Below are 24,267 nucleotides of genomic sequence, written 5' to 3'. Positions count from 1 at the left end.
ACGTGCTGTCGTCTTCAAACACCAATTTCAATTAATTGTATGGCCCGTGGCAGGCATATTGCACTATCGATCCGGTCACATGCATGATCTTGTGGCCTTACTTGGCATGCATACAAGGTGCACTCAGCCTCAACTATATAGCTAGGATTGAACGTTCACGTTAGGGTCTGCACAATAAGAAGAGTACTCTCGAAGTGTCTTGAACTTTTATCTATCTAGTTTGAAAAGATCCAAAAAGGAGACAAGTGAAAAATAAAACATTGAATGTTAGGTTAGTACTTTATTTTGAATGTTAGCTTGAAAAGAGAAATTAGATCATCAGAAGTACATATTATATATCCTCAACACCCAACCGATCAATCAACATGTTTCACATTCTTCTTCTACTTAACCATCATTCTTCACAAGCTTCAAGAAACGTCCCCTGGATCCTTGTTCCTTAACCATTAGCTCTTTTCCTCCCAGTGGAATAAAGGGAATTAATAAAAGGAACCTTTAAAAAAATACCAAAAAAAAAAAAAAAAACCATTAAGACTTTCTTGCTTGTTAGAATAGTTAGATCACTGTTAGTCCCACATTAGTTAAGCACTACTTTGTATAGCTTTGTGTAGTTAGTAAATAGTTAGTCCCACTTTGGTTAGATTGTAGGTCACCTTTAACCCAAGACTCGTTCAAATGGGATTGTTGACAAATATAAGGCTTGGCTTGTGATAAGAGGATTTACTCAGGTGCATGATATTGATTACGAAGAGACCTTTGCTCTTATTGCTCGTCTCTCCTCTGTCTGTGCTCTCCTTGCTGGTGTTGCATCTCGTCGTTGGTCTTTATTTAAGACGGATGTTAAAAATGTTTGCCTTAATGGCGACCTGAATGAAGAAGTTTATATGCAGCCACCTCCTGGATCTTCTTACCCTCTAAAAAGGTTCTTCATCTTCGTCGAGCTCTATATGGACTCAAGCAAGCTCCTAGGCCTTGGTTTGCCAAATTCAGCACCACTGTGTCTAGTCTTGGCTACTCCATCAGCTCTTACAACTCAGCCATGTTTGTTCGTTGCACAAACCGAGGCACAATTCTTCTTTCATTGTATGTAGATAATTAACATGATCATTACTGGAGATAACCTTATTGGTATTCAGGAACTCAAACACAGAACTAGCAAACTCTAAGATTGAATCTAACATTACTCTTTATATAAATGTGTCATACAGTAGGAAAGTTGGCCACCCTCACACAATTGTTGGTTCTGCCACTAAAAGCATACCAATACTAACTCGTTCAGTTTCACGTACTCCACCTTGAGTTGTTTGTATAGTTGGACTGTTAGTCCCACATTAGTTAAGCACTACATTGTATAGCCTTGTGTAGTTAGTAAATAGTTAGTCCCACGTTGGTTAGGATCACAAGGCTATACAAATGTAATGCCTAACCAATGATATTGGGAAAAAAAAAAAAATTCTATTTATCATCTCCATACACCACCTATTAGAAAAAGTGGGGGTAAATGGAGCTTGAATGTGACCAAAAACCTGGAACCGATGAATATAGGCAACTTTTGAAGGAACAATTTTTGGAGATTTCTTTATTTTAACATGCCATTTTGTTTTCTCAACATTTCGCACTATATAGGATTTTCCATGACCCCATTTCCTACTTACACATAGAACGTAATTGTATTTTCAATCCAGGGGTTGGCTGTCTTTGGGGATCCTCAAGGTTCAATATTTAGAGTGCATTTGGAGGTTGAACTAAATTGAATTGAGATGATAAAATATTATTAGAATATTATTGTTTATTATTATTATTATTTTGAGATTTGAAAAAGTTGAATTATTTATTATATTTTGTATTGAAATTTAAAAAAATTATAATGATGAGTTGAGATAAATTGAGATGAATTTAGATTTCAAACGTAGCCTAAACTTTTCGATACAAACAATTTCGAGAGGCCACATTCCATCGATAAAAGTAAACAACGTACCTGATTCACATGCATTTAATAACGTTATTGATTATTGATATGGCAAACATGTATTTTTTTTGTTTTTTTTAAAACAGACTCATTTTATTAATAAATCGAAGTTATAACTGTGACTTATCAATACATAAAAAATTTAGACTATAAGCCAAACTACGAATCAGTTTGAGGCTTCTCCATACACAAATTCCTTTGTGGCGGACATGTATTTGAATTAATGATCTGATATTCTAAATTTCAAATTTTTATGACTACTACGTTTTTATAGTATCAGTAACGGCTGCATTACAATTAACATTACTCACAATTTACATTTTGAGTTTTTGTTGACCGATTAGTGAGAAATTCTATAATAATAAGAAAATAATTGCCTCTGGAGTCTGCATTATAAAAGTCATAACCATCGTTCATCCAGCCAGGAGGGGACCGACCGACCTACTTACCTACCAAAAAATTAAAACCAGCAAAAACAACAAGTTTGTCAAGTTAGCAGGACAGCTTCATGGAGCCCTCCAATCCTCCAACGATGTGTGTCCTGTGGTCGCTGAAAACCGCGCATATGATTAAACAGCTGCATGTCTGTCATGGGTCCACAATCAATGGTACTAAAACCATCTGCAAATGCTGAATCTTTGAATATTTGGTTAAGAGAAGTCAGAATAGTAGATTGTATTCACAATCTGCTTATCCAAAGGAATGGATATCTTCTTTACTTACTAGTCCAAGATGGTGCTAGAAATCCCACAGGCCACAACTCTTAGCCATTAAGTTTACTGCTACCCTCTTTGAAATTCTATAAATACTAACCCTCTGCCTAGTTCCTTGTACTCCAATTTCCTATAGACGAATTGAAAGAGAAACGCAAAGATTAGCACAGATGCCGGGTGGTTGGGGACCGCCGCCGGGAGGACCTCCCGGCCCTCCGGGGGTATGTGGTTGTTGTGATTTTCTCTGTGGTGGTATATGCCGGCTTGTATCTTCATGGTGAGTTAGATATCTCTCTTGATATTAAGATGCTCTAATATCATATATATTAAGTTTTCCTTCTTTGTTAGACTTTAATGTCCTTGCATGAGGTAGAAACTACATGAGAGTTTCTGTATTTAGAAATTAATCTGAACATGGAACCCATCATGTAATGATAATGAGAAGTGAATTGATAACGATTATCAGAAGTGATGCATGACAGTTAAAGACTTAAAGTCGATCGAGAAGAAATTAGGAAGAATAAGTGAGGATGAACAAGGTAAAAGAAGAGAGAAAAAAGTCGAGAGGGAGAGCCATCCGAGAAAGAGGAAAAGGGAGAAAACAGATTCAGCTCAAGAGTCATGTATAGAAAATATTTCTCCAAAAGAAAATACTTTAACCACAAAGAGATTATACAAAAGTAATCTTACAAACTGATATGATTCATCAGATTGTAAAGTTATTTTTATTATAAAGTAGATTTAACGGATTACGTAAAATCATGTCAGTGATATTACTTTTGTGTAATCTCTTTATAGCTGTTGTAATACTCTTTTCAAAATTCTATTTTCATCAAATCTGTGAATTGTTGGAGTACATAAATAGACTCATGGACTAGAAATTAGATCCCATGCATTTGAAAACTAAATTTTAATTACAATCTAACTCTGATTATCTAAACTTAAGAAGGTGGTATTGTTAACAAAATTCATGTTTGGTTGGCAGTTTCTATTTCCTTTTCTGCTGCTGCATCTTTGAGAACTGCTGTGGACCAATGTTTGGTGGGCCAGGTGGCCCACCAGGTGGACCTCCTCCCTTCTAAGCAGCCACCAGATTTGTCGTGTATTAGTGAACAACATGTTCAATGCAGATTAATAAAATTGATTATGCATGTATAGTTATTAGCACATCGATCGAGGAAGATAATCATATTGATTTTTAGACTATTTTATGTATTTTTTGGGGGCAGATCCATTTATTCCTTCCTTCCCTATGTATTTTATCACCTCTCAGGTGATTATTTTCCATTATCTGAAGATTATTTTCTGCTGATAATCGAACTAAACACAAGCATATTTGAAGAGTGGGGAGCAGTGGCATTAAAAATAAAATAAAATAAAATCAGATAAGATATGTAGCTAATTTTTGTGAGAATTTAGACTTTCTCAATCATGTCATTTGATCAAAAGCTGAAGTTTCTGGGTTTTCTCTTATCCACAAATAAATACCAGGTGAAGTTAAATGACTAAACAATGGCCATGCCGCCAGAACAAGTGATTGATGTCCTTTTTCCTGTTCTTAAAGAAGAGGAAGGTAATTTTTTGTGCAAACAATTATAATTGAGCTGAGATCAGAAGTATAGAACTTGGCCCAACTGAGAGTTGTTTTTTTTAAGAAGAATAACCAATTTTATTCAACTTTAGCTTAGCAAATGTTGGATATAAGGAGGGACTCCCTCCAAAGAAATGCTCTCCTCAGAGAATTTTAATGCATCATTGGCTAAACAATGAGCAATACAATTGAAATTTTCAGAGACATGCATGACAGACCAGTTTGGCCTGTTCTTGAGCTTGGATTTGATGTCTTGAATTATCAACCCTGCTGTGCTCCAGTCCCTTGGCTCCCTCTTAAGATCTTGAACCACATTGAGTGCATCCCCTTCAAGAATTAAGCCGTGAATACTTAACTGTTTACACAAAATGGCAGCTTGAGAGCAGCCACAGCCTCAGCAAGCTTAACTGTGAATACTAAACTGTTTACCCAAACTGAGAGTGGGTCAAGCTAACTGGTGTCAACAATGTCGGTTCATCCACACAGTTTGCTCAAGCGAGAATGTTGGTAGAAATCGTTGTGCCTGCTGAAAAGATGCATCATCGAGCCTATTCATTAAAAGACAACCTTTCTCTTCTAATAATTATTGATAGGGTTATGATGGCAATGCTTTTAATCAAGTAGATCTCGAATTTTGATGATCTGAGGATAACGTGTTATATATGGTAAGAGACTTCACATGCTAGCTAGGTTGTCTGAAAGCAACAACAACATATCATCATCCTAGGACTGTACAGAAACCGACAGCACCGGCCGCTACCGATGCGAACTGACCGGCCGCGTCAGGAACCGGCCGGAACCGGTCGGCGTGCGGTGGAAATTTCAAGAAACCGATGTTCAACGGTTCGGTCTCGGTTTGAAGCTGGATCGGACTGCTGAACCGACCGATATAATAAAATCTTTTTTTTTTTTTTTAATATACTCTTATCAAAACGGCGTCGTTCCACTTAAGTTTAAGTTGAACGGCGCCGTTTTAGTTAATAAGTACTGTAACTGATACTGGAAATGACGCCGTTTGGCATTAAGCCAAACGTCGTCGTTTTATTAAGGACGTAAGAAAAAAATAATAAGTCTGAAACGACGCCGTTCCACTTAAACTTAAGTGAAACGGTATCGTTTCGTTAAGAGTATTCTTCTTCTTCCCCGATCTTCTTCTTCCCGAACTCTCCTCTGTAACCCTCTCTCTCTCTCTCTTCTGTAACTCTCTCTCTCTCCTATGCATCTCTCCCTCTCTCATTCTCTCTCATAATTATCTCACTAGAACCGCCAAAGAACCGACGCCGACCGAGAACCGGCAGAGAACTGCCTCGATCGGTGTCCTCCTCGCCATCGACCGGTTACGGTCGGCACCTCATCCATTTTTCCAGACGTCGGTTGGCGTCGGTTTTGCCCAAAAACCGCGCCGACGACGTCGGTTTTCACCCCTACATCGTACAATAATGTTTTGGAAGGAGCAATCAATAATTATGTGTACGAATATTAAAGTAATGGAACATGCTAAGGAATCTTCATGCTCCTCGATAACAAATGTCAATCAATGCTATTAATTCATACTAATCCAAACACATGCATATAGATCGTGACAGCTCTATTATTTCTAAATGTTAATTCAAGAATGTATAATATAATATATTTGAAACTCATATGACCCATTATGTTGACACGTGATAGCTTTTTGAAACTTTGTTGCCTATAAACAAAGAAAAGAGAAGAAAATAAACTTTCTTTGGCAGCTATTATTGGAGAGTTTTTTCTTAGCAAATAATGATTATAGAACAAAACAATGATTATTTACAAGAAATATAGGTCTCGAAATTGGTAGATCTTGTGTGATAAAGGCAACGGTGGCAAAATAGATCCATATGAAACAGACCCAATGACCAATGTTATGAACCCAATTGAGACGACGTCGTTCCTGGAGATCTGCACGGTGCCGTTTGGTATTAATGTTAGTGAAGTGTGCATTTAACAATTGTAGTAGCCTTACCCACGTGTCAACTAGTCTGGCTGTACAGAAGTAGTGGAGTCTGTTAAAGTTTGTTATTTTGCTTTCTAATTTCATATAAACGGACGGGAAGGGATGGAAGGGAGGAGGCTGGAATTATCTTGTATTTGGAAACTATTTGGAGGAAGGGCTACCGACAACGCTTTCATCTCTATCTTTTCTGTTCATCTTCTCTATTCTACTGTCACATTTTGTCAAGCACCTTGCATGCATTCTGCATTTCCAACGCTGCAGTCTACTTTCAAGTCTACCACCATTTCCACCACTTTTCCCTTTATACAAACAGCAACCACAACCGGCTTCATTACACCCAAATTTAAGAATTACCATGTATGGGCTAAGGGGATGGCGGCAACGGACAGAAAGTGACGAACGACGGTGATAATGGGCTCTAAAATGCACTCCTGCGGCGGCTTGAATGATGGAGAGCTACTGAAGGAATCATTCCATCGAGTGTGATAGGGCTCTCCAATTGATCTGGTGAGATAAGCTTCAACTTGCTTTGAGTTTACTTGCCGATGTGGCTTGTTCTCATTTGAGGACTGTTAAGGCCAAAAAATTAAACAACCGGACCGCTCCAAAGCGGTTTTGATTTGTATAAGCATAGAAGAGATATATCTTGATTAATTGTGTTAGTCTTTTTAATATTAAAAAATTATTACTATGCGTTAATCTAACATTGCCAATTCTATCAAGAAAAATATATGTTTCTTACATATTCAAAAAGATAAATGACAAAACTCATAGATTTCGGAAGAAATTTTTATTGTTTTCTTCTCTTCTTTGCAAAATTCTTTTAAGTTAGGCTGGATTGGATACGAAAAATGTTTCATCTTATTTTATTAATATAAATTTTTTAAATTTTTACATAAAATATAATAAATAATTTAATTTTTTCGAATTTTAAAAGAGCAATGTTACGTATAATTTTTATTTATTTTTAAAAAATTTTAAAATTATAATAATATCTTTCTCAAAATAATATTTATTTCTATTTAGGTTTCATTTAGTTGTTAAATCTATCTCAACTCATCATTATAATTTTTTTAAATTTTAATATAAAATATAATAAATAATTTAATTTTTTTAAATTTTAAAATAATAACATATTAAAAAAATATTTTAATAATATTTTATTATCTCAACTAAATTCAATTCAACTCAATTTAACATTTAAATACAACCTTAACGAAATGTTTGCACATATAATTTCCATTTAGGATAAAAATGGATTTTTTTCTAAGACTGGATGAAAAATAAAAATTGCAAAAGACAAACAATAACCTTTTTATAATATTTATTTTTAGTTTTCTTCTTAACATTTCCACTTCGAATCTGTGCGCCAATCCCTCCCCTTCTGTCTTCACGAACCACCCGTCTCTCTCTCTCTCTCTCTAGATTTTCTTCCATTTTCTCTATTTCCTGAGCTTACCTTCCGTCTCTCCCTCCCTCCCTCCAAAATCAAACTATTATCAATGTTTTCTAAGCCCCCTTCGCATATCTCTCCGATGGAAATGTGGCATAGCCGAGCTTGTAGCTATCCCGAGGTTCGTGCATTGTTGTGAGAATTATAGAGCTGTAGATCTTGCGTTGCGCAAGGAACTCGAAGCAGAGATTGATTGTTAGCTCTCTCATTCTCTTGTTCTTCGAATCCTCTGTTTCCGTTTGGTGCGTAAAAGTCGCAAGCTTCGGGCCTTCAACGTGTTATCTGTGCATGAAGCCTGGGAGTGCTTTGGTAAGCTTCATTTTTTTTCTGGTTTACGAAAAGAAAAGAAAATTTTCCATCCTGTGGAAGCAAATTATTGGCCAAAAACGGTTGTCCGTTTGGTTTCTGTGAAAAGAAAGAAAAGCAGAGCTTGGAATTCGAAAAACTTTCTGTTGTCTTTGTTCCAAGCAAGTGGAAATGATCGAAGACTCACCTCAACCGGGATAGAAATTATTATATTTTCCTGCATATTCTCAGGGAAAGTACGTTGCTTTTTTTGTGGTTTTCGTTTCTTGAGGCTCAAACGAAAGCCCCTTCTCATTTTGCTTTGTGATCCATTTTGTTTCTCAGAACTTGTTTCTTATATTCATTTACCTTTTCTTTTCTCGCATCCTTTTTGTCCTTTGCAATTCTGTTATTTTTTTCAGTGCTAATGCAGCAGAAAAACATGCAAGTTTTAGCTGGTCTTTACTGCGTTGAAGCATTTTGTATCAGTATTTCGGAGATTGAATACACAAGAAAATGTGCTTACTTTTTGATGTGTTGGTTTGCAGACTCGATTTGCATGGTGAGATTCAAAAGATTTTAGGAGATGAATAGATCGAAGACATAGAATCAGCAGATTCTTTGCTCCAACGGAAATCTAAAATCTTCTGAATTGACTATTATAGATTGGTTCTATAGTGAGAGGAGTGGTGGAAATAATGGCTATCGGATTGAGTTCTATTATCCCGAGGTTGCAAATGCTATCCACTTCCGATCATGCTTCTGTGGTTTCGATGAACCTCTTTGTGGCACTCCTTTGTGCTTGTATTGTGATTGGCCATCTTCTTGAGGAGAACCGATGGGTGAACGAGTCTATCACTGCCCTTGTGATTGTAAGTTTCGCTCTTACCCAGATATTTGGTTTCTGGTGAGAAAGAAGAAAAGAGAAAAAGTTTCAAATTTCAAATTATTATGCTCGTTAAGCCATCGATAGTGCTAATTTTGTTGTTTGTTAATATATAAGTGGCTAATTTTTATTTTTTCTACGTGGGTCGGTTGCAGGGTGTGTGTACTGGAGTTGTTATTCTGCTGGCAAGTGGGGGAAGAAGCTCGCATCTTTTGGTCTTCAGTGAAGATCTTTTCTTTATATACCTTCTGCCGCCAATAATATTTAATGCGGGGTAAAGTTGAAGTCTCATTGACCTCATTGTATAACGAATCGAGCTCTTTTTCTTCGATACTTATTTCTGTTTCGGATGTTTTGATTGATTTGCTTCTCTCTTTTTTTTTTTTGCATCAATTGTGTATTTATATCAATGAAATATCTTCGTAGTTATAAAAAAGAAATTGTGTATGTTTTTATTCATGAGTTTTATGGTGGCCTTGAAGGGGTGCTAGGTGGTGGCCTATAGTGCTAATTATGTCATTTACAGTTACAATGATTTCCCCTGAAAGAACTCAACTAATCTTCAAGTTTTCTTATCTTATGGTACTATGGAATTTTAGAACCCAAAACTATGTTTCAGCATTATCGTTGCCTTGGTTTGTAGTCATGTTCTCTTATGTGATAATTTTTTAATTAGCTTATGCTATCAGGAAAATCCAAAATAGTTGACATAAAATATCAAAAATAAGAATCAGAATGTATGGTTATCTGAAATTTCTCATGTATTTTACTCTTAAAAAATTGATGTATTTGATAATTAGAATGTGTTTTAGAGACAAATAGTTGCCAGCACCCCTTCAAAAAAAAAAAAAATTCAATCGATTAGTGGGAAGAATGTAACATCTAACCGGTTCCAGCTTTGATGTCTCCGGCATCATGAACATGTTCTCAGTAGATATTAGAATCTTAAACGAGCTATGTTCAATTTAAATGGCTAGAGCGGACTAAACTGGTGCATGGTGGTGTTTAATTAGGCAATTTCAACATGAGTAATGCTAGATACAGTCTTAGGACATTTAAGCCTCACACGTTACTTTTGAAAAAAAATAGGGCCCACCATTGGAAAATGGGTTTTTTCATGTGAATACCATATTTGCCTACATTTTTCAAAGGGAGTGTGTGGTGCTTGCATATTCTAGAACTGTATAAATTATTTTCCTTTCAAACATATAAAGATTTAAAAGAACTATGACATTCTTGTGCACAAATTTTATGAGCTCTCATATGTGGACTATGCCTTTTGTGTTCTTCAACGCAATTCTTGATTACTTGCAAAATAAGTTTTACAAGCTTTCAAATGGAATGTCTGTTTAAAGATCTAATTGCAGAAATTTAATTGATACTCCATGAAGTGGTATAGTTGGGGCTGCATAATAGCTGGAATAGATTTTATGGTTTACTGGAAGCCATGGAGTGTTTGCAAATGAAACGTGCCCAATGTGGCATTTCACATAAAAGTGTGGAAATTTTATTCCAGTGTTTGAATGATTCGAAAATCTCGAGATGTATGCTTAGTTTCTGTTCCTACGTCATCAGGTGGGACTTCATCAGTTTAATTTGATTTCACAAAAAAGTATGGTTGCAACAAGTAGTTCGCAATTATGTTTTTGTTGAAATGGGCACCGTATATTTTTTAAAACCTTTTATGGTTCAAATTTATATCTTCACATTAATAATCGTTAATCTTATGTTAAAAATGAAATTTTTATAAAAATTTTCTCCCAGCCTTATGATATACGATCTTAATCTCTATTATTTGCTCCAGGTTTCAGGTGAAAAAGAAGCAGTTTTTTGTTAACTTTACTACTATCACGCTGTTTGGTGCTGTTGGTACATTAATATCCTGTGGCATCATATCACTAGGTAAATATGGTCACATTATATTTGCAGTTGTTTTTAATTATTATCGTTTTTATTTATTTTAAGTTTTATGAGGCAAGAAAAACTAGTATGCTAAGGACGTTAAAAACTACACCCTTTTATGTTGGACAGCATTCTGACGGCCAATGGTTTTATCCCTATGCACATTGTTCGACGATTAGTGTTAACTCTGTTTCAATTTTTGGGTTACTCGCATTGACCATTGCGTAACATTCATTTCCATGATTCTGATAATAGGCGATCTGTTAATGCCTACTCTTGTGTTGCTGGTGATACTGTGTTATAATCTGTGTTAATAGAATAAGGTTTACGTGTTTGACAAAATTGACTCATTAAAAGGAGTTAAAAGTATGTAAGGAATTAGTTAAGATTTATTTTCGGAAAATGAATCCATACCAATTTTAATTAGCATTTTTGGAATTTTTTTGATAAGTACCTTTATCTTATTGAAATTTCGAATTACAAATACTGAAGAAAGGAAGTGAGATTTGTGATTCAATCGCTGGAACAGCAGTAATAAAGTTTGGTGAGCATTAGCACAACTCTAGAATAGGCAACAAACTGTGCCTTTAAAAAATTTGTTTGGGAGCTGTCAAATCATATGGTTTCTTTAGTAATTGGAACAGCAGGGAGTCTTTGACTCTTAACTTTTCACTCAATCCCAATTTCGATGATCACTGAACTTGAACAAACAGTTCCTTTTGTGTTTCTGAACTGACAGAGTAAACTTTGTTGGTAATCATATAGTGGTTCTTTGTAGGGTTGTTGGGACATATGGTTTTCAGCCTTCTGCCTGAGAGTAGAACACAGAGGAGGTAATTATAGAAGTCTGGGTTCTAGTCTAATTGGCACCATGTGATTAGAAGATAAAGTGATGAGGTCTCTAGAGGATAATATTGTTATTATCATTATTTCCTTTTCACCAGCTGTTTTGGCAAACTAATCGAAAGGGTACATGGACCAATATCCCACACAGATAATATAAGATAGTTTGAATCTCTTTAAGACAATTTCTCTATGTATATATGATACCATTTATTAGCAATGCAGCCAATTAGATTATGACTTCTCTGACTGATGGTAACATCAGTGATTACAAAGTGACCAAGCGAGCCGAAAATCTCCTCTACAAAGATTTTTAATGGCACTGTGCTGCTCATTCAAAATATGGCCATATTCATGGAGTCAGTGGCATGTCCCCATTCTTCTTGCAACCCTCCAAGCTATTAAAAGATTAATTACTGTCAATCGCTCCCAATTCATGCTGTAAAACAATTCTAGACTCATACAGCAGCAAAAGCAAGAGCAGCTGCCCTCTCAAAGCATCACCCTATCCTTCTTATTGGTGGAGAGCCATCTGTGTTCAGTCATACCAATCTATAGGAGGATTTATCCACTAGGAATGTATAGTTGCTTTTCTCTTGAACTTTACTGTAAGTTCACTCGGCAGAAAATTCTCTGTTTGAAGCAATTTCATCCCGATTTTTAGTACTTACCTATGCTTAGAACTGATAATTCTCACTCTTCTGTCTTGTGCAATCTTTGAGGAGAGACCATTACATAGCAGAGAACCATTCCTAAAACTGCAACTATTCTTTTCTTTTGCAAAAAAGTGATAATTCTCTAATCTGACAGTTTATATTCAGTATCTGTGTGATTGCATTGGGTGGACACCTACTCTTTAGTTTTAGATATCGTTTTGAAGGCATATTTCTAATTTCTTTGGTGTTAGAGGATGGAATGAGAGTGATATATGCATCCATACCAGACAGTTTACTCTGTCTAAGTCAATTTATACATTATTTCTTTGGCCAAATAATGTACACGAGTCCTTTCAATAAATTTTTATTTTCTTCACCATGTTTGTACCAAATACCCTTCTGAATTGGACTAAAGTATGTTAGGCCTAGCAAATAAAGAAAAAAAGAGTTTGAGCTATTGGTTTTATATTACTTATCTTAATTACAAAATTTCTATAGCTGAGAGAGACCGAGGATTTGCTTATAAGCACAATGTGTCCGGATACCATGGTATGAATGTTGGGACAGGAGAGATTATGAGGGGTCAATACTACATCTTTGGTTTTTCTTCGTTGGTGTTTTGTTAATGGCGTAAGAATATTGCAGTGATTACTGTAAGGTCCAAGATTATGAGGGGTCAATTTATAGAAGTGGTGATTGAATCCAAATGTTTTATTTTGTCAAAACTTGGAGATGGTGGTATGCGAGTAACAGAGAGAAGACGGAAAACAGAGCATTCGGTGGTGCTGGGTTTCTCTTCAATCCAGTGGCTTGTGAAGGTACTTGAGGAGTGTTTAAGCAAGGGGAAAAAGGAGGTTTATTCGGCAACAAGGAATGGATATTGCAGTATTATAGCACAACGCTGTATTAATAGGAGAGGGAGATTTATTGAAGTATCAGAGTATAATCAGGGGGGAGGAGGAATGTTATTTGCATTCCTGAGGGTGAGAATGGATGGGGATGGAGGAAGATGAGGGAGATGCTGAGAGAGAAAGGGAAGGATGGCTTGAAAGTGGGTGGTTTGAATGGAGGGTTTCGGAGTCTCGGGTCTGGGGCATTGAGACATCAAGAACGGTCGTACAAGGAGGCTTTGTCCATGAATGCTAACCTGCGTGATGGTGGTGCGAACTTGTGCGATGGCGGTGCGAACATGCGTGATGGTGGTAAGAGAGTTGTAGGTAGAGGACAAGGGCCATGGCATCGGGAAGGAATGTTGAATCAATGTGGTGTGTCGAGCCATTCTGTGTGTCAGGAGTCGTGGGAAGTCAGAAGGAGATTGATGGAAATGCAGGGGCAGCTGCGTTCTCTGCAGAGGGACATGGCTGTAATAGTGGAGTTTGCTGGTTCATTTAAGGCAATGGAGGACACGGGGGTTCATAAAGGGAAATCCAAAGTTATGGATCAAGGGCCGGGAAACACACAGAATAAGGCCCAGGAGAAATTAAAAGCATATAAGGGTTGGGCTGTGTGGAGAAAGAAGAGTGGGCCGTCGCAGCCCAAGTTCAATTTACTACGGGCTGATGGGGCAGGGCCTTCTAGGCCTATTGGGTCTTTTGGGCCGTCTCAGCCCAAGTCACAATCCAGACTCGGGTCAGCCCAACCCGATACGTCGGATGCGAGCCAAAACAAATTTCCACCCGAGTTGCACAGCCTCGAGTTTGTGCCGGATAGCCAACCAACGGCGTTGGGTCAGCCGACGGTAGCACAGACGGCACCGACGGTGGCAGAGGATGCCGCCAATGAGGTGTCGTCGGCGTTCAGTGCGCATCAAGCGTTGGTGGGTTTCGAGGCTCGCTCTTCTCCGCCAAACGAGGGACAAAAACTGCCAATGAAGGGAGGTGGGTTGTTTTCGACTCCGGTGGACTTATCTGTGAATCACTTGGAGGAGTTTTAGGTGGCTGAGGAGGAGAATGATTCGGATGACTTGATGCACTCCGTGGAGGATGAACTTTTCATCCATGAGGCTTGCGGGTTGGAGGAGATTTTGGTGGGGGGGAGGTTTTCAGTAGGGCTGAGCAAAAATCCGACAATCCGACTCCGAATCCGACTCCGCTCCGGCTCCGACTTGTCGGAGTCGGAGTCGGAGGTTTTTTCTTCATGACAGTCGGAGTCGGAGTCGGAGTCGGATCCATTGATGATCCGACTCCGACTCCGCTCCGATCCGACTCCGATCCTCCGCCTCCGCCTCCGACGTCTCCCTCCGACTCCGCCTCCGCCTCCGCCTCCAATTTTATACATATTTTATAAAAATATGTGTTTTTCTATATATTAATTATTTAAATTTTATACAACTATATCTTATATAGTTAGTTAAACTCAATAATATACTAGTTAAATAATATATTTATACTATAATATATAGACTAAATTGACTAATAATAGTTTAGTATATGACTATATGTAAATATCATACTATTACAAATTTACAATATTACTACCATGTAACACTAAATTACTAATGTATAAATATAATAGCATATAATACTAATAACTAATGTATATATAATATACTATAAACACTAAGATGAATAATAACATCGACATGTAATATTGTAATACTAATGTATAAACACTAATCTATAAATTTATAATAACATATAATACTAATGTATAATAACTAAAGTATTATTCATATAAATTACTAATAGTCTAATAGTATTAATTACTATATATAAATTAGTAAACCACTTTAAGCCTATATATAAATGACCATATAAATTACTGTAGTAATAGTATCAATTACTAATACTATATTACTATATGATACTATTAAGTTATTAACTATAGTGATATACTAGTATTAGAAATTAAGTATACTAATACAATCAGTAATATAGTCAGTATAATACTAATATACTAATACTATTATATAGTTATACTAAATTAAAATCATTATAGCAAATACTAATATATAGTTATTCTAATCATTACAACTAATTCTAATACTAATATAGACTATAGTTATAACTTGTAGTATCATAACTATACTAAATCACTATAACTTATACTAATATAGTTATACTAAATGACTATATTATAACTATAACTATATATATTATATAGTATTAATATCACTATTAGTATAATATATAGTATTAATAATAACTAATAGTCTAATACTAATATAACTATTAATATAACTAATATCACTACTAGTATAACTAATATTAATACTAATACTAATATACTAATACTATTATATAGTTATACTAAATTAAAATCATTATAGCAAATACTAATATATAGTTATTCTAATCACTACAACTAATTCTAATACTAATATAGACTATAGTTATAACTTGTAGTATCATAATTATACTAAATCACTATAACTTATACTAATATAGTTATACTAAATGACTTTAACTATAACTATATATATTATATAGTATTAATATCACTATTAGTATAATATATAGTATTAATAATAACTAATAGTCTAATACTAATATAACTATTAGTATAACTAATATCACTACTAGTATAACTAATATTAATACTAATACTAATATACTAATACTATTAGTGTATTACATATATTTATATATATTAATATATATATAAAGTATATTATAAGTGTATTAATAATATTTCGTATACAGTGTCGGTGTCTTTTTTTTAATATTCATATATAATAATATCTATCATATATTTTTTTATGAATCTTCATATATATATATATATATATATAATATAAATTATAATGATAACATTAGATTGATATTGCATGGTCTTCTATTTAGTTTAGATTGTAATATTGATAAAGTTGAAATTTGAAAGCTCACAAATTTTTTTTTTTTTTAAAAAATGGGTCAAATATGAAATTAAAAAAGACAAAAAAATAAAATAAAAAAATCCGACTCCGCTCCGACAAGTCGGAGTCGGAGTCGGATCGGATAATATACATCGCGGAGTCGGAGTCGGAGTCGGAGGTCGGATTCGACCTCCGACAAAGTCGGAGTCGGAGTCGGAGTCTGGGCCCTCCGACTCCGAATAGGTCGGTGCTCAGCCCTAGTTTTCAGGATAATAAATTGGGGAATCCAACCCCATTGAATTACTATTTTCCTAATCAAGTCTCAGATTGGGTTATACACAAAGCAAATGAAATCCAAAATGTGATAGGGATTGTTTGTGATGGGTATGAGGAGCAGTTCATAGCTTTGTTAACTGCTATGGAAGCTGAACATAGCCAAAATAAGAAGGGGGAATCAAAGAAAAGCCGAGAATTGAAAAGATTGATGTGGTCGATGAATTTGGAAAGTAGTTCTAGTAGGAATAGGGCAAAAGGGAAGGGGCTAATGGTTTCCCAATGAAGCCTAAGATTGTTTCTTGGAATGTCCGGGGTCTCAACGTGGTAGAGAAACGTCTTCGGATTAGGCATTTAATTCGTGAGTGGAAAGCGGACATTGTGTGCTTACAGGAGACGAAACTGAAAATGATTAGTAGGAAGATTGTGCGGAGTTTATGGAGCAATGTGTATGTAGACTGGGTATACTTGGCCTTTTCAGGGGTATCAGGAGAAATTGTGGTGATGTGGGATAAGAGAGTGGTGGAGAAAGTGGAGGAATATATAGAGAGATATTTGATAGCATGCTCTTTTAAATGTGTTTCAGATGGTTTTTCGTGGGCATTTGCAGGAGTGTATGGGCCTAATCAAGATATAGACAGAAGAATGTTGTGGGATGAGCTTGTAGGGGTGTATAGTTGGTGGGAGCTCCCTTGGTGCATTGGAGGGGATTTCAATGTGGTTCGTTTCCAAAGTAAATGTTCTGAAAGTAGAAGATTGAGACCAGCAAGTTTGGAATTCTCGGAGTGTATTTTCGACTTGAATTTGATTGACCTTCCACTTGTTGGGGGTGTAGCAACATGGTCCAATAATCAGACTTGGTCCCGTTTGGATCGATTCTTAATTTCACCTGAGTTGGAAGGTCATTTTCCTGATATCTGGCAAACACGTTTGGTACGCCTAGCTTCAGATCATTGGCCAATTTTGCTTGATTGTGGAGGTATTCGCAGCGGTAAAAGGTATTTTAAGTTTGAGAATATGTGGTTGAAGTCTGAAGGTTTTGTGAAAAGGGTCAAACAATGGTGGAATTCGTATCATTTCGATGGTACACCCAGCTACATTTTTGCTAATAAATTGAAAGCGTTAAAAAGAGACTTAAAGATGTGGAACCAACAAACTTTTGGCAATGTAGAAGATAATAAAAATACTAAGTGGGAGGAAATACAGGAGTTAGAGTAAAAGTTGTCTTTTTTAAATTATTGTTCTCATGGGCGGGGGCCACAGTTTTTAACGGACTTAGTATCCATGATCTTCTTCTTTCTTTTGTAACTTCTAACTAGGCATTTTTTCATGTATACTTCCTGTGTACTCGGGCTTTGCCTATTTCTATGAATATAATTTCCTTGATTACTTATAAAAAAAAAATACAGGAGTTAGAAAGACTACAAGAAGGGAGACCACTTACTGAGGAGGAACAAGCACATAAAACTATGCTGGCTGCAGATCTTGAGAGAATAATTCTACAAGAAGAGATGTCGTGGTGCCAGAAATCAAGAGCTCTCTGGCTAAAGGAAGGGGACCGGAGCACAAAGTTTTTCCATAAAATTGCAAATTCTCATAGAAGAAATAATACCATCAAGATGCTGAAAATTGAGGGGGTTGAGTGTAGAGAAGAAGAGGTAATAAAAGATCATGTGGTAAGTTTCTTTGGAGAGCTTCTCACTGAACATGTGGGGTGGAGGCCTACCTTGAATGGATTGGTTTTTGATACTATTGAATCGGAGGAAGTCACAAGGATGGAAAGGGCTTTTGAAGAGGAAGAGGTCTATGATGTAGTGAAGAAAATGACAAAAGATAAGGCCCCCGGCCCTGATGGTTTCTCTATGGGTTTTTATCAAGATTGTTGGGAGGTGATAAAGGTGGATCTTATGAAGGTATTTCAGGAGCTTTTCTTGGTAGGTAAATTTGAGAAAAGCCTCAATACCACTTTCTTTGCTTTAATCCCTAAAAAGGTAGGGGCTTTTGAGATTTTCGATTTCCGGCCTATTAGTCTAGTGAATGGTACATACAAGATCATTGCTAAAGTGCTCGCAAACCGTTTGAGTGGGGTCTTGGGACAAATCGTTACTAAGTCTCAAAATGCCTTTGTGAAGGGTAGACAGATACTTGATGCGGCTTTAATTGCTAATGAGTGTCTGGACAGTAGATTGAAGGCTGGCAGCTCAGGGCTTATGTGTAAGATAGATATGGAGAAGGCATATGATCATGTTAATTAGGATTTTCTTCTATATCTACTGGGTAGGTGTGGATTTGGAGAAAGATGGAGGTCGTGGATTAGATGGTGTATCTCCACGGCAAGATTCTCTGTGTTAATCAACGGCAGTCCAGAAGGCTTCTTCCCGAGCTCTCGTGGTTTGAGACAAGGGGATCCATTATCTCCATTACTTTTTGTTATTGTTATGGAGGCACTAAGCAGGATGATTTCAGCCTTAGTGACTAATGGTTATATTAGTGGTTTTCAGATTGGATCGCCGAATAGGGGTAGCACTACCATTTCACATTTATTGTTTGTAGATGATACACTTATTTTGTGCGAGGCCAATTCAGATCAGTTGAGGACTGTGAAGGCATTGTTGCTTTGTTTTGAAGCAGTGTCTGGTTTAAAAGTGAATTATGATAAATCTGAGTTGGTGCCTATTGGAGAAGTACAAAATTTGAGGGTGTTGGCTGGTACACTGGGTTGTAAGATAGCGTCTCTCCCTATGAGCTATTTGGGATACTGTGATCGAGAAAGTAGAGAGAAGATTGGCAGGTTGGAAGAGAATGTATTTGTCAAAAGGGGGCCGGATTACGCTTATTAAAAGTACGTTTTCTAATCTACCCACTTACTTCTTATCCTTATTCCCTATACCGGCAAGTGTGGCGGGTCGCCTTGAGAAGCTACAGAGAGACTTTCTATGGGGGGTTTAGGTGAGGAGTTTAAATTCCATTTAATCAAGTGGGAAATTGTGTGTCGTCCTATCTCCAATGGTGGGTTGGGTATTAGAAATTTGAGGATGTTCAATCGGGCACTACTTGGCAAATGGTTGTGGTGTTATATTAAGGAATCGGCTGCCTTATGGAAGACTGTGATTGAAAACAAATACGGTGGTTTGGAGGGGGGTTGGTGTACTAGAGAAGTTCGAGAGGCCGCTGGAAGGGGGCTATGTAAACACATTAGAAGAGGATGGGTGGTTTTCCATCATCATACAAGATTGCAATTGGGTTCAGGTTCAAAGATCAGATTTTGGAAAGATGTTTGGTGTACCAATAATACTCTAGAAGACTTGTTTCCTACACTTTTCGTGATTGCAAATGCTAAAGATGCCATGGTGGTGGAGGTAATGGAAGTCATAGGTAGAAACATTCACTGGAATATCAACTTCAATCGGGCAGCACAAGACTGGGAGATGGGGAGTTTTGTAGATTTTTATAGTCTTTTGTACTTTTGTCACCCAAATATCCAGCATGCAGATGATTTGTGGTGGAGTCCAACAAGGAAAGGGGTCTTCACTGTTAGCTCATTTTGCAAGGTACTCACACAAGTTCCTGACATACAATTTCTCTGGAGAAAGTTTTGGAGGAATAAGGCTCCTCCAAAAGCTTCTTTCTTTGTGTGGACAGCGTCTTTGGGGAAAATTCTTACTATGGATAATCTAAGAAAAAGAAGCATAATTATAGCAGACTGGTGTTGTATGTGTAAAAGAGGGGGTGAATCGGTGAATTATTTACTTTTACATTGCGAGGTAGCCAAGACTATTTGGGATGCGGTGTTTTACATAATGGATTTAGCGTGGGTTATGCCGAAAACTGTGTTGGATGCTTTGGCTTGTTGGACCTCAATTAGAGGAGTGCGTCAGATCAAAGCGGTTTGGAAAATGATTCCTATTTATATTATGTGGTGCTTGTGGCAGGAGCGCAATGAGAGGATTTTTGAAGACAAAGAGAGATCAATGGCAGAGCTAAAAATGTTCTTCTTTAGGACCTTTTGTACTTGGGCTATTGCCGTGGATTGTAATGGCATGGAATTTCATGAGTTTTTAGTTTCTAATGTTCCCACCTAATTAGGATGGGAGCATTAGAACTTCTTTTCTTGTAATTGACAGTTGTGGATGAATATATACTTATTTTACTTATCAAAAAAAAATATTACTTATCTTATTGTGACTGTAAAATTCTGATGCTTGATCCAGGGGTTACTCAGTTCTTCAAAAAATTGGATATTGGTTCGCTGGATATTGGGGATTATCTAGGTACTACATTTGCCATTTTTCTTTTTCGAGTAACTTTGTTTGCTGTTTCGTTCTGACTGTATTGATCCGCTATTTCAGCAATCGGTGCAATATTTGCTGCCACGGACTCTGTATGTACATTGCAGGTATAGCAGATATCAGCATGTTATCATGTCTTCAATCGGATAAGGTATCTACACTTCAAACCTGAACTTTCATGTGACGGTGCAGGTGCTTAATCAGGATGAGACGCCTTTACTCTACAGTCTTGTATTTGGGGAGGGTGTTGTAAATGATGCAACATCAGTGGTACTTTTTAATGCAATCCAGAGTTTTGACCTCAATCATATCGACCCCAGGATTGGTTTGCATTTTATTGGCAACTTCTTTTATTTGTTTCTCACAAGCACAATGCTTGGGGTGATAGTAAGCCTCTCTCTCTCTCTCTCTCTCTCATAGACTCGTATGTATTAATGCACATGTGTTATGCTACATGTGCCATTCTCCTGTGGTATGACATATCTCTTTCCCCCTGCAGACTGGGCTGCTTAGTGCATACATCATCAAAAAGCTGTATTTTGGAAGGTACGTTTGTCAGAATTGGAATGATCGAGTCAGTTGCTTTTACTGGTATTGCAACAATAGTATTCCATTTTTTTTTTTATAGGTAACAATAGTATTCCATTATTATTATACTAATGTTGAAAATGGACCTAGTCTCGCAATAAGAAGATGCTTTGTTTGGTCTTTAGATCGTACGCTAGGTTTTTATTTGTTGAAAGTGGTCTGGTGACACCTAATATTTAAGGTCTCCTGATTTGGCTTCTGAAGAAACTGATGGAGGAAAGAAGTATTAGAATCATATACTAAAACCAAATTCTGATAATACAATTTTTCTCATGATTTAGGCACTCTACGGATCGTGAAGTTGCTCTTATGATGCTCATGGCATACCTTTCATATATGATGGCTGAAGTAAGATGTCTAATAGTTTAACGGCACTCAATGCTCTTTCTATGCTTCAAATGCTTTATGTAGACGGCAGATTTGATAGATTGCTAATTATTTTTCATCTCACTAAGATGCTACTGTATTTAATCTGTTATGCAGTTGTTCTATTTGAGTGGCATTCTCACGGTATTCTTTTGTGGGATTGTGATGTCCCATTACACCTGGCACAATGTGACTGAGTGTTCACGAATCACTACCAAGTAACTTAGAAGCTATCAAGCCATTTTAACCCATTTTTCATATGTAGAACAAAAGTCAATTTGTCATATACCTAATGCTTTAGATTTTCTTTCAAATTATCACAGGCATGCTTTCGCAACCCTTTCATTTGTTGCTGAGATCTTTATCTTCGTTTATGTTGGAATGGATGCCTTGGACATTGAAAAGTGGAGATTTGTCAGTGGCAGGTATTATCAGCATAAGAGCAGACGACTAACTAGTCCTTTTAGTTCCATGCTCTTAATATGTTGAACCTTATATCTATTAGTAGTAGTAGTAGCAGTCTGTAATTTTTCAGAAAAAAATGTATGATATAGCTGCCTTGCTGAGACATTATTTATTGCTCTAACATGCAATGCTTGATTTTGCTTTTTGCAGTCCTGGAACATCTGTTGCAGTGAGTTCAATACTGCTAGGTCTGATTATGGCCGGAAGAGCAGCCTTTGTTTTCCCCTTATCATTTTTAATCAACTTAGTTAAAAAATCTCCAAAGGAAAAAATCAACTTCAGGCAACAAGTATGCTTTCTGTTTCTTTTGCAGCATAATTCTGTTTTTCTCGTACTTCATTGATGTACCAAATCTCACCACCATATTTATTGTTGTAGGTGGTAATATGGTGGGCTGGTCTCATGAGAGGTGCTGTGTCTATAGCACTCGCTTATAATCAGGTAAGATATGGACACGCTGTTATATTTATAACTAAATAGAAAATTTGTTAAGAAATAATTCATCAGAGGGAAATTTCAGTTTCTTTTATGCTCTTCCACTTGAAATAAGAACACTTGAATGGTGCATGCATGCGTGCGTGGGTGAGAGACAGATAGAGAGATGGTAGCAGTGGAATATTTAGTAAACCTTTTACTTTTCTAAATGCAGTTCACAAGGTCAGGGCATACTCAATTGCGAGGAAATGCAATCATGATCACCAGCACCATAACTGTTGTTCTCTTCAGCACAGTGGTGGGATGTCTACTGCCTTTTCTGTGATCTGTGAAATCATATTGACTTGATTTAATTTGTTCTATAGTGATAAATATTAATCTTTCCATTCTTTTTTCGTTCACTTTTAATTTTATTGTGTACATGGTTGGTCCATTGAGGGTCAAACTTATTTACTTGGCACATCTTCTGATGTCACATTAAAAGAGCCCAATCTGGCCTCTTGATATGCCAAGGGTTTGTATTTTCTGAGAATTAGCTGATTCATTTACAATGAATAGAGAAATTGCAAATATGTTGCTTGCTGTTATGGTCTTCACCGTTAAGCTTCTTAGCTATCAAGAATATGGGTGTTCCATTGCTCAAAGCTTCATTGGACGAGGGCTTGCTGTCAGATGCCTGCTTCCTCCATATTTATTCTTTATTATTTGTTTGGCAAGAGCATCATGGACAGCATTTTATGTAGATACAATTAAAGTGGATCAGTTCCACCATGATTCCAATTGAGGTTTTGGGTGAGCTCTATATATATGTTATTTTCTTAAGAGGAACGATGCTTCTTAGGGGAACAAGAAAACCAACTGCCCTTCACATGAATTTTTGTAAGAAAAAAAGTTACATTTATGGTTGCTTTTGGCATTAGGATTGCTTGCGATGTTGTATGAATGAGTTTTGCATATGAAATTTCAATGTTCTTGGTAATGGTAATAACACTTCATATTTGTTTCTGGTCAGGTGTTTGGTTTGCTGACTAAACCTCTTATAAGGTTTTTGCTTCCACATCCAAGACACACAGCCAGCAAGGTACAGTCAGATTCGTCTAGTCCAAAATCTGTAACTGTGCCTTTTCTTGGAGAGAGGCAGGATTCTGTGCCTCTTCTTGGAGAGGGGCAGGATTCTGAGTTTGACCTTCCTGAAATTACCCAACCAAGCAGCATACGTGCACTCCTGGCCACTCCTACACACACTGTTCATCGGTACTGGCGTAAATTCGACGATGCCTTCATGCGCCCCGTATTTGGTGGCCGGGGTTTTGTTCCCTTTGTTCCTGGGTCACCAACCGAACGGAGTTTTAATCAAGGGCAATGAGAAGGCGGCCAAGCAAAGAATGTAGAATGTGTTGTAGGTTGCATACATCTTCTGGACAGTAAGGCACCACATGCCTTTGAACCAGCTTGTGAAATATTTGCTTCTGCATTGGGAATATCTCCGCGGGAAGGCTCAGAGAGCATAAAGGATGTGGATACAATAGGGTAGTGAGATGGCTGTGCACCATAATCTTTTGAAACTGCTGCATATCATGTATAGCTGATTGTACCAATCAAAAAGAAATCATTTAGAGCTGATTGTGTTTGCCCCTAGCTCTGGAAGGGGTTTGCCCTTTTTTTTTAATACGTCAATTGACATCGTGGTTATTTTTGTGATAATAAGTTGGTGGGTGTTGTTAAGTTTTTTTTTTTTTTTCTAAAGTGACTTCATTAGTGAAAATAGCATTATACAAGAGA

At 36.8% G+C, this 24,267-nt stretch overlaps 2 protein-coding genes across 5 annotated transcripts in view; both read left to right on the top strand.

Moving 5' to 3' along the window:
* The window catches only part of LOC109004516 (probable disease resistance protein At4g27220), a 963,953-nt gene that overhangs the window by 675,768 nt on the left and 263,918 nt on the right, over positions 1 to 24,267 (top strand). The window lies entirely within an intron of this gene.
* On the top strand, positions 6,055 to 24,212 carry LOC109020095 (sodium/hydrogen exchanger 1-like). 3 transcript variants are annotated; one of them, XM_035693295.1, is made up of 15 exons: positions 6,055 to 6,758; positions 8,538 to 8,861; positions 9,031 to 9,149; positions 10,680 to 10,777; positions 20,554 to 20,613; positions 20,692 to 20,738; positions 20,824 to 21,018; positions 21,131 to 21,177; positions 21,501 to 21,567; positions 21,703 to 21,803; positions 21,909 to 22,010; positions 22,201 to 22,339; positions 22,429 to 22,491; positions 22,700 to 22,783; positions 23,498 to 24,212. In XM_035693295.1, exons 2-15 carry the CDS (start codon positions 8,688 to 8,690, stop codon positions 23,849 to 23,851), a joined length of 1,650 nt encoding a protein of 549 aa, XP_035549188.1. In that variant the 5' UTR covers positions 6,055 to 6,758; positions 8,538 to 8,687; the 3' UTR covers positions 23,852 to 24,212. The 3 variants fall into 3 exon arrangements, with proteins under 3 accessions (XP_035549188.1, XP_035549187.1, XP_035549189.1); XM_035693294.1 differs by lacking the exon at positions 6,055 to 6,758 and adding an exon at positions 7,605 to 8,013; XM_035693296.1 differs by lacking the exons at positions 6,055 to 6,758; positions 22,700 to 22,783 and adding an exon at positions 7,639 to 8,013 and having other exon boundaries at positions 23,499 to 23,608.

Source organism: Juglans regia, chromosome 8, assembly GCF_001411555.2.
Source record: "Juglans regia cultivar Chandler chromosome 8, Walnut 2.0, whole genome shotgun sequence".
Lineage (NCBI taxonomy): Eukaryota > Viridiplantae > Streptophyta > Magnoliopsida > Fagales > Juglandaceae > Juglans > Juglans regia.
This window is presented reverse-complemented; position numbering and strand designations above follow the sequence as displayed.

What these genes read in the sequence shown, in the direction of transcription:
- LOC109020095 (XM_035693295.1), top strand. Translation starts at nt 8,688, where the DNA reads ATGGCTATCGGATTGAGTTCTATTATCCCGAGGTTGCAAATGCTATCC. An exon ending in AAAAAGCTGTATTTTGGAAG is followed by an intron (nt 21,178 to 21,500) that starts GTACGTTTGTCA and finishes CTCATGATTTAG; the next exon opens with GCACTCTACGGATCGTGAAG. An exon ending in AAATCAACTTCAGGCAACAA is followed by an intron (nt 22,340 to 22,428) that starts GTATGCTTTCTG and finishes TTATTGTTGTAG; the next exon opens with GTGGTAATATGGTGGGCTGG.